We start from the raw sequence: 16,316 nt of genomic DNA, 5'->3' as shown, positions 1-16,316 counted from the left end.
CGAGAAAGAAAGAAAGAAAGAAAGAAAGAAAGAAAGAAAGAAAGAAAGAAAGAAAGAAAGAAAGGGAAATGTACTAGTACAGTTGAAGTCAGAATTATTAGCCCCCCTCTGAATTAGTTTTTTCTTCTTTATATATTTTCTAAATCAGGGGTCACCAATCTTGGTCCTAGAGGGCCGGTGTCCCTGCAGGGTTTAGCTCCAACTTGCGTCAACACACCTGCCTGGATGTTTTAAGTATACCTAGTAAGACCTTGATTAGCTTGTTCAGATGTGTTTGATTAGAGTTGGATCTAAAATCTGCAGGACACCGGCCCTCCAGGAACAAGTTTGGTGACCACTGTTCTAAATGTTTAAGAGAGCAAGGAGATTTTAACAGTATTTCTGATCATTTTTTTCTTCTGAAAAAAAGTCTTCTTTGTTTTATTTCAGCTAGAATAAAAGCAGTTTTTAGTATTTTAAAAACCATTTTAAGGTCAAAATTATTAGCCCTATTAGGGGCCAATCACACCAAAGCAATTGTATGCATCGAGAGAGGCATCGTTTAAATGATTTACTAGAGGCAGTGAGTGTTTTGTGTGCTGCTTATGTGCCCTATGCACCTCGCGTTTTAACCGCCTGCTGCGCCTCGCATTTTTGCCGTTTCGCGCTGTGAACTCGCAGTTGAAAAAAGTGAATTCTGTGGAAAAATCATGTTACGTCAGTTGCTTCGTTTTTTATGTATTGTCAAGACGACAAAGGAGACTTTTAAATATAGAGTAGTCACTATTTTAACTTATCCAGAGCTGTATGACTTTAGAAATCTTGAATAAAAAATAGAAAAACAAAGTTAATATAACTACTACGATTAGAAGTGTGTTGAAAAAATGTTCTCTCCATTAAACAGAAATTGAGGGGGGAAAAACAGGTGGGCTAATAATTCAGGTGGTCTAATAATTCTGACATCAACTGTTTATTTTGATAAAATACAATGCATTGTGTGATTTTTTCTTTCAGAAGAATATCTCAAAATATTCACAAAACACATCTTGTATTGATTTTCACTGTAGAAACTTTCAAGAAAATATCTTTAAAAGGAAAAAGTTCTGTCAATGTACAAACCAGGCATCTGTCTGTTCTCTGCTCTCATTCACGTCACATTCCCAACAGCGCAACTTCTAAAATATGGCAAACCGACGCACAGCATGCAGGATTTTATGCTAGAGAAACTGAAAATAAACAGCCGGCTCACCACAGTCACTCATATTTTTAGTGGCGCGAGTTTCCTGATATGGATGAAGGTCTGTTTCAGTAGTGCTAACCTGCTGTGGGTCAGTTTTTAGGGAGCTATAACTTCCCTCGGTGGCATAAAGCAAACACTCCATTCAGTCAACTTCTCAAAACGAGGCAGGAATTGAACGCTAAAGTGAAAGTAAAGAAACAAACGGAGACTTTTATCACTTTTTGTCGATTAGAAAGAACATTAAGGAGATACTTTATCACTTGACGACACTATCAAAAACATGTTCATGAATCCATCAGTGGAATCCAACTGATGTTGTAAAGCTCAGTGCAGATTTATCATGTGTCTACAGGAGTGGACAAAGTATGCATGACTTTTAACAATGCACGTGTCAATGCACTTACATGCTGTTACTTTTAACAGTTGTTGATTTTACGCCTCACTCATTTTATAGCATCCCGAGTTTATCTTCACTGTGTGTTTGAGCGTGTGGCACTACTTCAGTGTTGTCGGCGTAACTCCAGTGATAAGCTAAAATGTGCTTTGCTCAAGGGATCACTGTTGAGATCAGAGCGTTAACGCCTTATTGACTTATCAAACCTTTGAAGCCACAGCTGCAGTGGAGCGATCAAACACAACCACAGGTAAAGGGAGGGAACACACTCACAGCATGCAACAGTGGTTAGCAAATACCACAAGAGAAGTGGCCAGTTACAGTGTGGTACTGGGTAAAATCCCAGACCATAATAGGCATGGCATTCTTTAACCTCTCATTACGTTTTAGAAGTTCTTACACAGCTAAACATACAGTTCTGCACTCAAACAAATAAATGCAGGTGTTCAATGCATTCATATGTGAGTGGTGCTATTACAACCCCAAATCAGAAAAGGTTGGGACAGTATGGATCACACAAATAAAAAAAGAAAGTAGTGATTTCTAAATTTACTTTGACTTTTTATTGTTTTCATTTTCAAAATAAACACGTATTCCAATTTTGGTGCAACACATTTCAAAAAAAGTTAAAACTGTAAAGCATTTATCACTTTGTAATTTTGGCATTCATTTTCACAACACTTACATTTTTAGGACGTTTAGGGACTGAAGACACCAAGTGATGAAGTGTTTCATGTGTAATTTTGTCCCATTCTTCCTGCAAACAAGTCTTAGGATGTGCAAAAGCACAGGGTCTTTGTTGTCACATTTTGCACTTCAAGATGCACCACACATTCTCTATTGGAAACAGGTCGGGACTGCAAGCAGGCCAGTCTTTCTTTTTTAATATGTGGGAACTTGTTCTGATTTGGGGTTCTATTTAATTTGCTTATACAATGTCAGGTGGTTGCTAAACCATTGCTATAGTGTTTTAGATGTTGCTAAGTGGCAGCATACAAGTTCAAGTTAAAAATGAGGCTATGAGCAACTATAATGAATGTTTGGATGATTATAATGAATAGATGTTATCAATATAAACAGATTTAGCCTTATTTAAAGTACATATTGAATGAGACCGCTTTCAGTATGGCTAAAATTAACATTAGAGACTACAAATGTAGACATTAAATGAAGCAAATAATTTGTACTTGAGATTATCATTAATGTACATACTGCACTGATATGACAAAAAGTCACAGCCTGATCTTACGAGGAAACGCAACTATTTTACAGTTTGTCAGTTTAGTGGCTAATTCATACAAATTCATTCATACAAAATTGTACAATTTTAAAAGTAGGCGTCCGAACCCAGCAAATCAAACTTAATTGTAAGAATGAGATACAAAGTCATACGAATTAGCTACTAAATCAAAAAGCTACAAATTGCTGTGAGATATCACTGAAAGTCATGACAATACATGTTTTTTTTTTATTATTTTAACGTATTTTATTAAATTAATCATGGTACAACTAACTTTTTTAGCTTATACAAAGTTTATCTTATTATTTTTTGTAATTGTAATTTTTGTAATTGAGATGACTAGAAAAGTTTACTTAATTCAATTACAAAAAAATAAGGCAGCAATATTTTTTATATAGCGTGTTGTTCCAGAAAAAAATCTAAATTTTCTTTTTATCACTTGTTGCATATTGCTGATGTGACTAGGACAACAACTACATTTTATACTGATAACCTATTAATATTAAAAAAATACATTATATCTGTGAAAAAATACTGTAAATTGTAAAGTTAAACTGTACCACAAACATTTGCACCTCAACCCGCAAACCCACAAGCCCATTTTGATAAAGTGGAATTGGCACTTTATATTAATCATCACAGTACAGGATAATTAATTGAAAACACTGATGCGTGTGTGGGAGCTTATTCCAGACAGTGTCCAAATGCAAAATACAAACATACTGTATTTTTAGGATATACACAAACATTATTATTTCAAGGAATTCTAAAGCTTTACAGTGACTAAAATCATCTTAAATTATAATCAAAACATATTTACATCATATATTATCATCCAGTCCATCCAAGTATGTGTCCTGGAAGTAAATACAACACAAAGCTTGCGTACTGCTACTGATATGCCGCACATCCCCTATGTACACTCAATCAGTCAGATGTGCAGTCTAAATATTGACCTCATACAAGTGAGCTGTAAACCTCTCATCACACTCCAACATGCACTTCAAAACGTATCCTTTAAAAATGACAAACATACCAGCAGATGTTTCAAATAAATACAGCAGAATTTGGCAAAACACCAAATAATGAACAGATTATTTTGAAAAGCTTTAACTTTGGGATTAAATGGAATGTTAAATAAACTTTACCTTTGTAGCCGAGTTTAACTCTTGGCAAACTTTCCTTCATGCAGTTCCCCTCAGGCAGAGAGAAGAAGAGCATCACTGATGTAGACCACCAAGCACATGAAAACCGTCCCGTCCTGACCTGTCTCCTCTGTCTCCGTCTGTCCGGCTCCCCTGCAGTCTTCATGATGGACGAGGAGATTTCTGCAGCCGTGGGCCTGTGATGGAGTGGACAGTTAGATAGAGGGAGTGTCAGAGCATCATTGTGGGAGGTGTGTGCTTTTGTGTGTGTGTGTGCGTCTGAGGTCTTATTAAATCCCAAACGAATGTTCAGCTGCTTTACTGTGGTCTCTTTCAGGCATGTCTATGCATTTTAGCAGCCCCGCATCAGCTGCTGCTCTATTCAAGTCTATTCTTTTGTCCACCAACACGCATGCTTTCTAAATCTGTTTGTCTCTAAACAAAAGGTCAGCTTGATGAGGACGGCCACTTTCAGCCCTCTTTCAAATGCCTCTCTTTTATTTTCTCACACCATCCCTCGTCTGTTCTGTCCACGTCTCCCATTCTTGCTTGAATAACAAACAGTATTCTGAATTGTGAGAGGCTGGGGCGACGATCATGTCTGAATCTCTGCTTCATTAGGCAAAAGAGTGCCATGAAATTCGGAGAAAACTCTAGTAGTTCGTCTTCATTAGGAGATTTGCTTCGGCAGGGAATCACGAAGAACACGGATTCACACACTCCAGAGCAGTAGCTCTCAAAACGGTCCCATTATTTTGAATAAAGGAACAAGCAAATGAATGAATGAAAGAGTGGATGGAAAGACTTTGCATTTGTTGTCCAACAACCAACTAGTGGGTTAATGGAGATCTACTTAAAGAAATTAAATCATTAAATTAAAATGAAGTCATCAATTACTCATCATGGTGTTGTTCTAATGCAGTTTACTCTTTATTTTTAGAAAACAAAAGATTAATGGTTTAAAAAATCAAACACCCTGGTTGTCCATTTATAATGCACTCATTTAATTAGATTTTTTATTTATTTATTTATTTATTTATTTATTTATTTATTTATTTATTACGAACAGAAAAATCATACACAAAACATTTCTTGACACAAAATACATTTCAACATGGTCGAAATGGAGTGGGATGAAGCACAAACTTATTATTTTCCCCACCCTATTAAAACACACATCATTTGTCTATTTCTTCAACTTATTTCTTCTTTCACATGTCTCTTCCTTTATCATAAGGGATATACAGTCAGCTTTACATGAAGTTGAAGAATGATTAGCCCCCCTGTTTATTTTTCCCCTATTTCTGTTTTACGGATTTTTTTCAACACATTTCTAATCATAACAGTTTTAGTAACTCATTTCTAGTAAATAATATTTGACAATCTTTTTCAGGACACTTCTATACAGCTTAAATTTACATTTAAAGACTTAATTAGGTCAACTAGGCAGGTTAGAGTAATTAGGCAAGTTATTGTATAATGATGGTTTGTACTGTAGACAGTCATTAAAAAAAGCCTAGGCTTTTAATTTTGACCTTAAAATGGTTCATAACAAAATTAAAAACTGCTTTTATTCTAGCCAAAATAAATCAAATAAAACTTTCTCCAGAAGAAAAAAATTTATCAAACATACTGTGAAATTTACTTGCTCTGTTAAACATCCTTTTATTTATATATATATATATATATATATATATATATATATATATATATATATATATATATATATATATATATATATATATATATATATATATATATATATATATATAATGTATATGTATATATATATATATATATATATATATATATATATATATATATATATATAATGTATATGTATATATATATATATATATATATATATATATATATATATATATATATATAATGTATATGTATATATATATATGTATATATATATATATATATATATATATATATATATATATATATATATATATATATATATATATATATATATATATATATATATATATATATATATATATATATATATATATATATATATATATATATATGTATATATATATATATAAAGAATTCAAAGGGGGGCTAATAGTTCTGACTTCAATTGTATTTTATCCTTTTGGCATCTTTGACATATTATATGTTTGATTCCATTTGTTCATTTGCATTTTGCAACACACACCAAAAAAAAAAAAAAAAATAGTATTGCAAACAGCCATTGACTGAAATTTCATCATACATGTACCTTTCTCTTTCTGTTCCATTTTAATCAACTCTATTCATCATTATATTAATTTATAATATAAATTTATACAAATTTTAAATTGATTAATATCCTGATATTGTTTGAGAATCTGTTCCAGACTGTTCCATAATTTTAGACAAATGTTGGGAGTTTACATTAGGTTTGGAGAAAAAACAAAAACAACCTTGTATTATTTAACCAATATTTGTTTTACCTAAATGTATTGTAAACCACTATAACATGTGGAATACAGCCGGTCAAACAGGACGAGAGCAAGCAGAGCATTTTTTTAAACTTCTCTTTCTGTGGTGCAAAAAAAGAAAAAGGGGCCTTCGGGACTGGAACAACACCAGTGTGTTGAATTTTGAAGTGAACTAGCCCTTTAAAGGAAATGAATTAAGACTTCTCAGTGAGGGTTTGAGTGTGCTGACAGCTTGCTGTGCTTTGGCGTGTTTACAGTAAAATCCCTACCGAGAAGTGTTGCCTCTATATTCATCTTTTAAAGCACCCATTTTTCCAAAGCAACAAACTCTGGAACTAGAATTCATCATCTTTAGTAATAAATAAAGACAATTACTGTCAGATCACAAATCACTACTGAGTAATGCTGTCTCTTTATTTTGTGGAGGTTATGACAGTGTTTCAGACAAATTATTTGTTGAATATCGGTCACTCAATTTAATGTAATGCAAATACTGTCCGGCAAACACATTTACTAAAACACAGTCTATGTATTCTTTAGACATGTCTGATAAAGTCATACATTGCCACTAAAGAATGTTCCTCAATTGCTGAACATTTGCAGAAACACAGCAGACAGACAAATCTCTAAGTCTCACATAAAGATAAGTCTGATTTGTCTGTTTATTTAAAGAACAAGACATCAAAGATAGCTTTGATTATGATGGAAAACCTTGCTTTCGTGACATGTAGAGCAGATTTAAAGGAGCTGAGGGGGTGATTTCAGAGAGCAAGTGTCACAAGGATATCAGCAAAAGGCCTCTTGGGTAATGCCTGAGTCTTGTAAGTTCATATATCAAACAATAGAACTTCATTCCCATGTTTTCTTCCTCAACAAAACACATTTATCCACTCCTTTGGCATTAAAGCTTTTGTGCCATGCAAACATCTCCTGGACGGGCTCCTACACCTACCACAGACAGTCCACTACATTATTTTACCATTTAGTTTCACAAAAGGTCAGTCCAAGTTCATTATTATGAGCTCAGGTTACGTATTTGTGTTATTCTTGGCAGAGGTCAATCTTTTCGCTGGGGTCTTGAGGGGTGTAAGGGTTAGCCTCTTCTCTGTGTAAATAACATTTACATCAACAAAAGCACACAGACACCAAGGCCATGTTATGTTTTCATAATCATAACATACAAGGAAAATTTGTCTTCATACATCACAAGACATTCATATCAAGTTCGAGGTCGCAGTTGGACTCTGTAAGACCAACATTGGTTTTTAGAGAAGGTAAATAATAGCCTATCATTTGACCGCTTAGAATTACCTTTAAAATGTTCTATTGCAGATATATAAATTTTTTGTATTTAATATTTTATGCAGCCTTAGTCTAATTATTATGGATGACAAAACCTGCAAAAACAATAAATAAATAAATACAAAAATAATAAATAAATCTATAAATTCCTGTATAAATAAACAATAAAAAAATGTATATAAAATTCCTGCATAAATAAATATATAATTAATTACCAGTTGGCGGGTAAACATTTAAATAAATTACATAAATGTTGGGGGAATAATAAAAAAAGCTAAACTGATAATCGTAGTGACGTAGTGGCGAGGAAAAATAAATACAAAACTACGTTCAAGAATAAATAAACGTTTGAAAGGACAATATTTGTGTAATTTATTTAATTATTAACCTGCCTTCACTACTAATTATTTATATACTTATTTATGCAGGAATTTGCGAATTATTTATATATTTGCATATTTATTCATTTATTGTTTTTATGAAGGAATTAATGGATTTATTTACTCATTTCTTTATATATTTGCGCATCTATTTACTTATTTATTTATTTATTTATTTATTTATTTATTTATTTATTGTTTTTGCAGGTTTTGTCCTCCATAAATTTTATCATAATAAACTTTTGAGGATTATGTACACCAGATGAACAGCTACTGATTTATACATTTAAAAGGGACACATTTTAAACCTAAGCAAAATGTTATAATGACAAACAGAAATGCAGTTTAGTTGCTGCCAGAGACAATAGAAACATTGTTTTGATTGAACTCAAATGGAGCTAAATTAGTTTGGCAGCTGTGATTTATTACTCCACATGACTTTAATTGTATTATAATGACTGAAGCTGAATTACTCTAAATAAAGCAAAGGCTATTTTTACTTTGTGTAAAAAAAAAACAAAAAAAAAAAAAAACAAAGTATTTACACCGATTTTTTTTTACGTTATACTTAACTGGTAGACGATGTTTGCACAAAGTATAAGTGGCAACAAACAGCATATCTTTATACTGGAGTAAATCAAATAATAATATTTGCTGCGGCAGTGGTTGCCAGAGTTATTAAAAATAGTCTTTGCCAACAAATTTATGAATGTAGTGTAAATTAACAAGTAAAATAAATTTTTTTTTTTTTTTTCTGTGTTGATGTTCTCTTTTGAATAGCATTATAGGATTTTATCTTCACTCTAAGAACTTTTGATGCTGAAAACTAACACTTAAACTAACATTAAAAATCTAAACATTACATTCATCGGTATATGAACATTAACTTGGATCTACTTCAAATAGCACCTTTTAAGATTGTGTTTGTGTTTGTCTTCTTGGGCTTGGAAGTTTTACTGAAACCTACTAGTAAAAGTTTTATCAGTAACAGATGATCGTGTGATCTTAACATGGCAAGATAAGGGTGCTTTTACATTTTTAGATAGTTTTTCTGTGTTCTCTTTTAGTCTACACCAAAACTGGAAATTGTCCTGGAAAAACAGGAAAAGTCCTGGTTTGCTTAGGGCTTAGGTCATCTTTGACCTAACTAAATGGGGAGCTATTCATTCATTCATTCATTCACTCATTCATTATAAACTGCCAACTATTCTAGCAAATGTTTTACGCAACGGATGTCCTTCCAACCGCAACCCATTAGGAAACACCCATGAACATGCAAATGCCACACAAAAATGGCAATTGGCCCAGCCATTACTTGAACCAGTGACCTTCTCGCTGTGAGGTGACAGTGTTAACCACTGAGCCATCGTACCAATGGGGGACTATGACAAAAAAACTTTTAGCATTCTGTCCTTTTTAAAGTTTCATCTTCTGACATCATGTCCCGTTTTTCATTTAGATGTCCTTTGTCCATGTAAAATAGATCAAGAACCATCTTTGCAGCACTTTCTGTTCACTTTGTTGGTGGGAAATGTGTCAATACAGCTGCCATTTTAGTACAGGATATCGCTCCTTTGAAATGAATGTGAGACCAACGTGCAGTGAAAGACTGGCCATCCGGAGCAATGATATTTACACATTTGTGCATAGACAGTATATGATCAGGAATTTTCCCAGAGGTCAGTATGCAAATATTTTTTTTTTAATTAAAAAAATTATAATTATAATAATCACTTTTGTATTTCGATTGATAAGTGATAAGAAGCATTGACGACAATGAGCGTGTGTTTTGTGCATGGAAATGTATTATTCTCCCTCCCTGTTAAATTTGATTGAATCTGTGTCCTGAAACACTAGCTTTCACTTCTAATTCTAACAGATGGAGCGATTCGTTTGTGAACGAATCTCCGTTATTAATGAATCGTGTGAACTATCAATATCTATGCGTCTTAATGTGTAGTTTGTACATCCATCTTTCTGATCTAAATGGTATAACATTTATTTTTTTATAATTTAGGTTGGACAGTAAGCACATTTAGACGCATGTTTCAGCCACCCCTATTTGTTATTTCAAAAATGTTCATGAACTTAGCCGACAATAATACAAGCTTCTGGCACCGCAGCATCTTGTTGTCATATTTAATTTATATTTTTTGCTGATTTTTTCAACAATCTCTTACTTAAGCCTAGAATTTAGTGCAAGTTGGTGCTACTTTGCCTCATGGTCAGTACAGTAAGAGAATGTATTATCATCAATAATGTGACTTGTTGGGCACAAAAGTTCTTAACATACAAAAACGTAAAAAACAAAATTTTACCTATGAAATGTTTTGCACTTTTGCTTTGTTTTCTTTGTTCACTTGTCACTACATCCATACACAGAGCTAAAGTCCAACATCTTCAGATTAGCTTTAGCCTTGACTAGTGGGTTTTGATGACTTTTTTCCTGGGAGCACTGTACAAATGTGGCAGCACTATTGACGCATGCTCAGTATGTGATATCTAGTCTAAATATATCTATGGTTACTGCGCACCAGAGTTTGTATGGCACTGGTAAAACCTGACCACACCAACAGAACAATTGAGATAAAGTTTACTTTAATTCAATCAATCCTCCAAAGTATTATCACACCTTAAAACAACTTAACGCTGTCTTGAGACTTATATCTGGAGCCTACAAATGATGTTAGCATAATTTTAATGCCATTCCCTAATACAGAATATGATAATTTGATCATACTCTACGTAACATTCACAAAAAGTACTGGAAGTATACATTTTGAGTGTTATATTTTCTATGTCTGCACTGTAAATGGAAATTGCTATGCAAATTTCTCAGAAGACGAATGCTTGAGAAACCAAAAGAATAAATCAACACTATCACTATGTTAAGCATTTTCAGTGCATAAATAAACGTGATGACATCTCCAATGTATGCATTAATTCGCCCAGACTAACATAAAAAGCCAATCGTTTACAAAAAGCACCATTTATTTCAGTCATAACTCCACTTTCAATGTACATGCGACTCTGTGACCCGGTAATGTGTATACAACCCACCTAATACCTATAACAAAAACATATGTAAAATCGCATTTCCCCCATTTATAGGGAAAACATAATATCGGCCTCAGGATATAACTGAATGACTGACAGCTTGCATATGGAGCCAATGGAAAAGCGGACCTTTGCTTGAACTTGCTGAATAGTATTCGCATGACACTTTGGACAGTCATTTGGCCTCAACTTAAACACAGCACGAAAAGGAGACACATAGGCGATGTCATACCGATCCAATCTCCAATTTCATTTATAATCCTCAACAACTGTTTCCTACGAACTCTAAGTTTGATTTAAGGCAGTTTTTTTAATACCCACAGCCGCCTATGAAGGTTATCATCATGCATCGTTTCGCTTTGCTTGTTATGGTAAAGTCGATTCAAAAGAAGTATCAAGTATCGCCAATGTTAGACAGAGGAAACAGTACCATAAATAGACTTTCAACTGTGCTCTGCAAACATTAAAAAGGTGATACTTTGTCCTCAGACCTGTTTGTTTGTGCCAAGTCCATGTTTAAGCATACGTTTTAATCCCCCTTCTCATCTTTAAAGGAGGAACCGTTTTACCTGCACTTAGCTCAAGGAAAGCCAGGTGCATATCTAATAACAGAGAGAGCAGAAAGAGCGAAGAAATTCCTCTCTGCCAACATTCCCAAACCTCATTATATGCCAGGAATACCTGACACTATGTCTGTCTCTCTGTGAGTGACAGCTTTAGGGAATTATGGGTAATTCAATACATCCTGAGAGGAACCTCCATAGCCGTAATGGAGAGCAGACAAAGTGCTGGGATAATGTCTCCTGTCAATTAGCTGTGTTGGGAGCGAGCGGATTAGAAACTGTACTGTTACCCACACACAGGTGATGAAGGGGTGGATCGTGGTAGGTTTAGTGTCTTGTGAAAACGATGTGCTGGACAATGTTGTGTATTTTTATCAAGAGTATTCAGGTGTGTGAAGTCAATGACAGGAGCCCTTTGAGGGAGACAAAGATGAACGACACATGTCAGCCAGTCATTTAAAGATGTCATTTTCATACACCTAAACAGCACTAGTAAAAAGCTTGGATTTAGGTGACATACAGGTGATTCTGGAAAAGGGTATTTGCATAAGTAGTGTTTTTTTCCCCTACCGATAAACTCTTTCAGATTCTGGTGAATGGTTAATGTGACTTTTTAAATTTTTATATGGTTCCTTTTAAAGCATCGATGATGTAATTAAAATAAAATCCATTAAATAGACTTAGGCATTCATTTAGTTGTTCAAATGTAAAATCACTGTAAGTACTTAGGCTGACTGATTGAAAATTAAAAGTCCTTCTGCATATACCCTATTGTGGGTACATTTTACATCTCCAAGATCAATTATCCATTATTTTTCAGAACTAAAAACATTAATGAAATAGTTCTCATTTATTTCACAACTTTACTCACTCGCTAAACTTCAGCTTACTCCCTGATTTATCAGATGTTTCCAAAGTGGAATGAACCACCAATTACTCTGCTTTATGTTTTATGCTGTGCATGGCCTTTCAGGTGTATTATAACAACTTAAATAATGTACATAAAATTATTTTTTTGTATGTTGTATGTAGGATCAGTGGTTAGCACTGTCGCCTCCCAGCAAGAAGGTGGCTGGTTCTAGTCCCGGCTGGATCAGGAGGCGTTTCTGAGTGGAATTTGCATGTTCTCCCCATGTTTGTGTGGGTTTCCTCCGGGTACTCTGGTTTTCCCCACAGTCCAATGACATACGCTATAGGTGAATTGAATACAGCTAAATTGGCCGTAGTGTATTTGTGTGAATGAGTGTATGGATGTTTCCCAGTATTGAGTTGTGGCTGGAAGGGCATATGCTGGAATAGATGGCGGTTCATTCCGCTGTGGCAACCTCTGAAATAGACACTAAGCAGAAGGAAAATGAATGAATGTAAGTATATTTGGGTACAATTTGGCACATAAATATTATATTATAATATTTAAATATTTAAATATTAACTTAAAGATACTAAATCCATTTTTGGCTGTCTCTGCGTTCTCAATCAAACATTCAGCTTTAGTTATCATTGAATAATTAAGTCTAATTTTCATCTTTTTGTGGTGTGTTTACTCTTTTTGATAAACAATTCTATGAAACATCTATTTACTCCTTTTTAATCTATTTACATTTAGTGTCTGACCCCAAGTTCTGGTCAACTGTCAGCTAGCGCTCTGCAACTCTCACATGGTCACCCACTGAAGCTAAGCAGGGCTGGATGGGACCTTTGTGCAAATGTTTTAGAATCACCAATAGTAAATGTACTGTAGATACACCTAGAGTAAATCTCTGTTCAAGTAACATTTCAGTTAATTTATTTATTTATTAAGAACATTAATGAGATGGAAATACATCAAATTCTATTTTAGATATAGATGTATAATCTGGTTTGGGGTTACCATCTTTGGCATCTTTTAAGCCCTTATTATTAAGCCCTATAATTGTTTAATAAGTTCAGTTGATTTTGGATGCATTTATGAATCAACTTATCAGCTGCTGTCTCAAATATTAGTAGCAAGACCTGTGTTTTTTCTTCAGCCAATACAATTCATGATATTTTTTTTATAATTTCCTCTTAATCCTCAGCAGAGAAGTTAGTTGTTCTAACTTCTTCACAAAAACTTAAACTAACAATTGTAATGAATCAAACAGGATTTTTTTGTAATTACATTTGTATCAATCCCTGAGATTGGTCAAACACGTGAACACGCTCATTTAAATCACTTGAGATTGATTTTGCTTGTCAAATTTAACACAACTCTTAAAATTAGAGTTTGCAATCCACAGTAGATGTACATAACATGCCACTAGTAAAGCGCCCTGCCAAATGTGAACTCAAATTCTGATGTATGCCATTGCTTTTCTAAGTGATCAGATGGTCTTCATATCTTCTTCTAAATTGACCCAGTAGAAGAGCAATATGAGAAACCAAAACAACACACATGCTGTAGGACAACCACACCCTATCAACCACATCACAATACCATAGCAACCACTGAAACAACCACAAGCACTGTGATAGCTACTATTGCATGGCAAGCAAGAAAAATAAAAGTTTTGTTCTTGTCTTTAAACAGAAGCACATGCATAGCCTTCTGCCTTTCTAAATGAGTCAAGGAATCCAAGATTTAAAAGACTCGAGGTTAGTTTGTGTTACTGGCTCATATACTGCTGATGTAGTGAGGAGAGACAGTGAGGCGAGACAGTCAGAGAAAGTGTACATGAGAGACAGACAGAAGTCTAAAGGATCAGTCACACTTCTGTGCTAGAGCCTTTTAACACCCAGGTGGCACTATGCTCCATGGACGCACAGTAAACACACTTAGACACGAACACACACACAAGCACAGTAACTAAACCCTATTTCTCTGCCAGTTACTGCCCTACTTTGATTCCTCAGCATAGAGGAAATCCAGCTCTCCACCCTCCCTGGTATCATGTTTTCCTCTCCAAATATATGTCAGAGGTCCAGCTTGCTAAACTAAATTAAAACATAATACTGAGAACTTAAAGTGACATCTCAGCCCAAAACTGAACATTCTGTCATCATTTACTCATCATTCACTTGTCACATGACAGCGCTTCTTTCTTCTGTTGAATACATAAGAAGATATTTAGAAAAATGCTGGAAACCAGTAACCATTGACTTCCATATTAGGAAAAACGAATATGGTTTGAAACCACTCGAGGGTGCGTAAATACTGAATATAATTTCATTTACAGGGCATTTACAGGTCCTTTTAACTTTATGCTACATCAAAATAAAATATTCATTCATTCATTTTCCTTCAGCTTAGTCTCTGCTTCATCAGAGGTCACCACAGCGGAATGAACCGCCAACTATCCCAGCATGTTTTACACAGCGGATACCCTTCCAGCCACAACCCAGTACTGGAAAACACCCATAAACACTGTGATTCTTAGACACATACACATATATACTATGGCCAATTTAGTTAATCTAATTTATCTATAGCGCATGTCTTTGGACTGTGGGGGAAACCAGAGCACCCAAGGGAAACCCACATGAATATTAAATAAAAACAAAAAATAAAAAAAGATAAAATACACATTTAAATAATATAATAAAATACAGATTTAAATAATAAAATAAAATAGAAATTTAAATAACAAAAATAAAATACATATTCAAGTAATAAAATAAAATTAAAATAAAATACGTATTTAAATAATGAAATAAAATACATATTTAAATAATGAAAGAAAATACTGATTTAAATAACTAAATAAAATGCAAATCTAAATAACAAAAAACAAAATACATATTTAAATAATGAAATAAAATACTAATTTAAATAACAAAATAAAATACAAATTTAAATAACAAAAATAAAATAATATTTAAATAATAAAATAAAATGAAAATAAAATATGTATTTAAATAATAAAATAAAACAGCAATGCTCTTTAAAAAAAATAATTAAATTTTAATGAGCTAATAATATTTATTTCAATCAGTCAACACTATATAAGCAACACGCACTCACATATGTAAAGTGTGTATACCACATCTGTGGCTTATGACTGAGTCTTTCTTTTGGTCTCACCCCATAAAACCGCAGGGTATGTGAGTGAGAGTTTCCATAAAGTCTGTGTGCATCATAGAGAGGTATTATCCGGCACGTTAACACGGGGCAAATGCCGCGGGGAAGAGAAAGAGCCCCCTCTCGTCCACTCAAGCCCTGCGTTCTGGCTTGCTTATTCCTCTGAAGAAGTGCAGAGTCGAGAGTTAATGCCAATCCCAGCTCAGCTGTTTGGCGCAGACGTGTGAGGAGGACCAGAGGCAGACAGAGAATCTCCCATCTTTCATTCCCTTGACAGACACCACAGACACGCTTTACTCCCATCAAACATTCCTCACCAGCAGATCTGGCCAGCTGCTTGAAAATAAACCTTATCTGCTTTCATAACCTTATTAATCTTTTCCTTAATTTAAAGTCAACCATGAGAGCTCATGTTTAAGAACCCTTCGACGTGCTAGAGTACACTGTTAGACTTTGTGGCATTTTATACAGTTATTTACTGCAAAACCCCCAGTACACTGTTATACTTTGCCGCAATTTTACAGTTATTTACTGCAAAACCC

At 34.0% G+C, this 16,316-nt stretch overlaps 1 protein-coding gene across 1 annotated transcript in view; it reads right to left on the bottom strand.

Moving 5' to 3' along the window:
- Nucleotides 1–16,316, bottom strand: part of sema3d (sema domain, immunoglobulin domain (Ig), short basic domain, secreted, (semaphorin) 3D) — a 67,388-nt gene that overhangs the window by 48,105 nt on the left and 2,967 nt on the right. The window contains exon 2 of the mRNA NM_131048.2: nucleotides 4,002–4,195. Within this exon, the coding sequence (NP_571123.2) occupies nucleotides 4,002–4,164 (163 nt within the window). The 5' untranslated portion in view covers nucleotides 4,165–4,195. The remainder of the gene's footprint in view (nucleotides 1–4,001; nucleotides 4,196–16,316) is intronic.

This window comes from Danio rerio, chromosome 18 (genome assembly GCF_049306965.1).
Source record: "Danio rerio strain Tuebingen ecotype United States chromosome 18, GRCz12tu, whole genome shotgun sequence".
NCBI classification, from domain to species: Eukaryota; Metazoa; Chordata; class Actinopteri; order Cypriniformes; family Danionidae; genus Danio; species Danio rerio.
The sequence above is the reverse complement of the archived record's forward strand: the minus strand, read 5'-3'. Positions and strand labels throughout refer to the sequence as shown.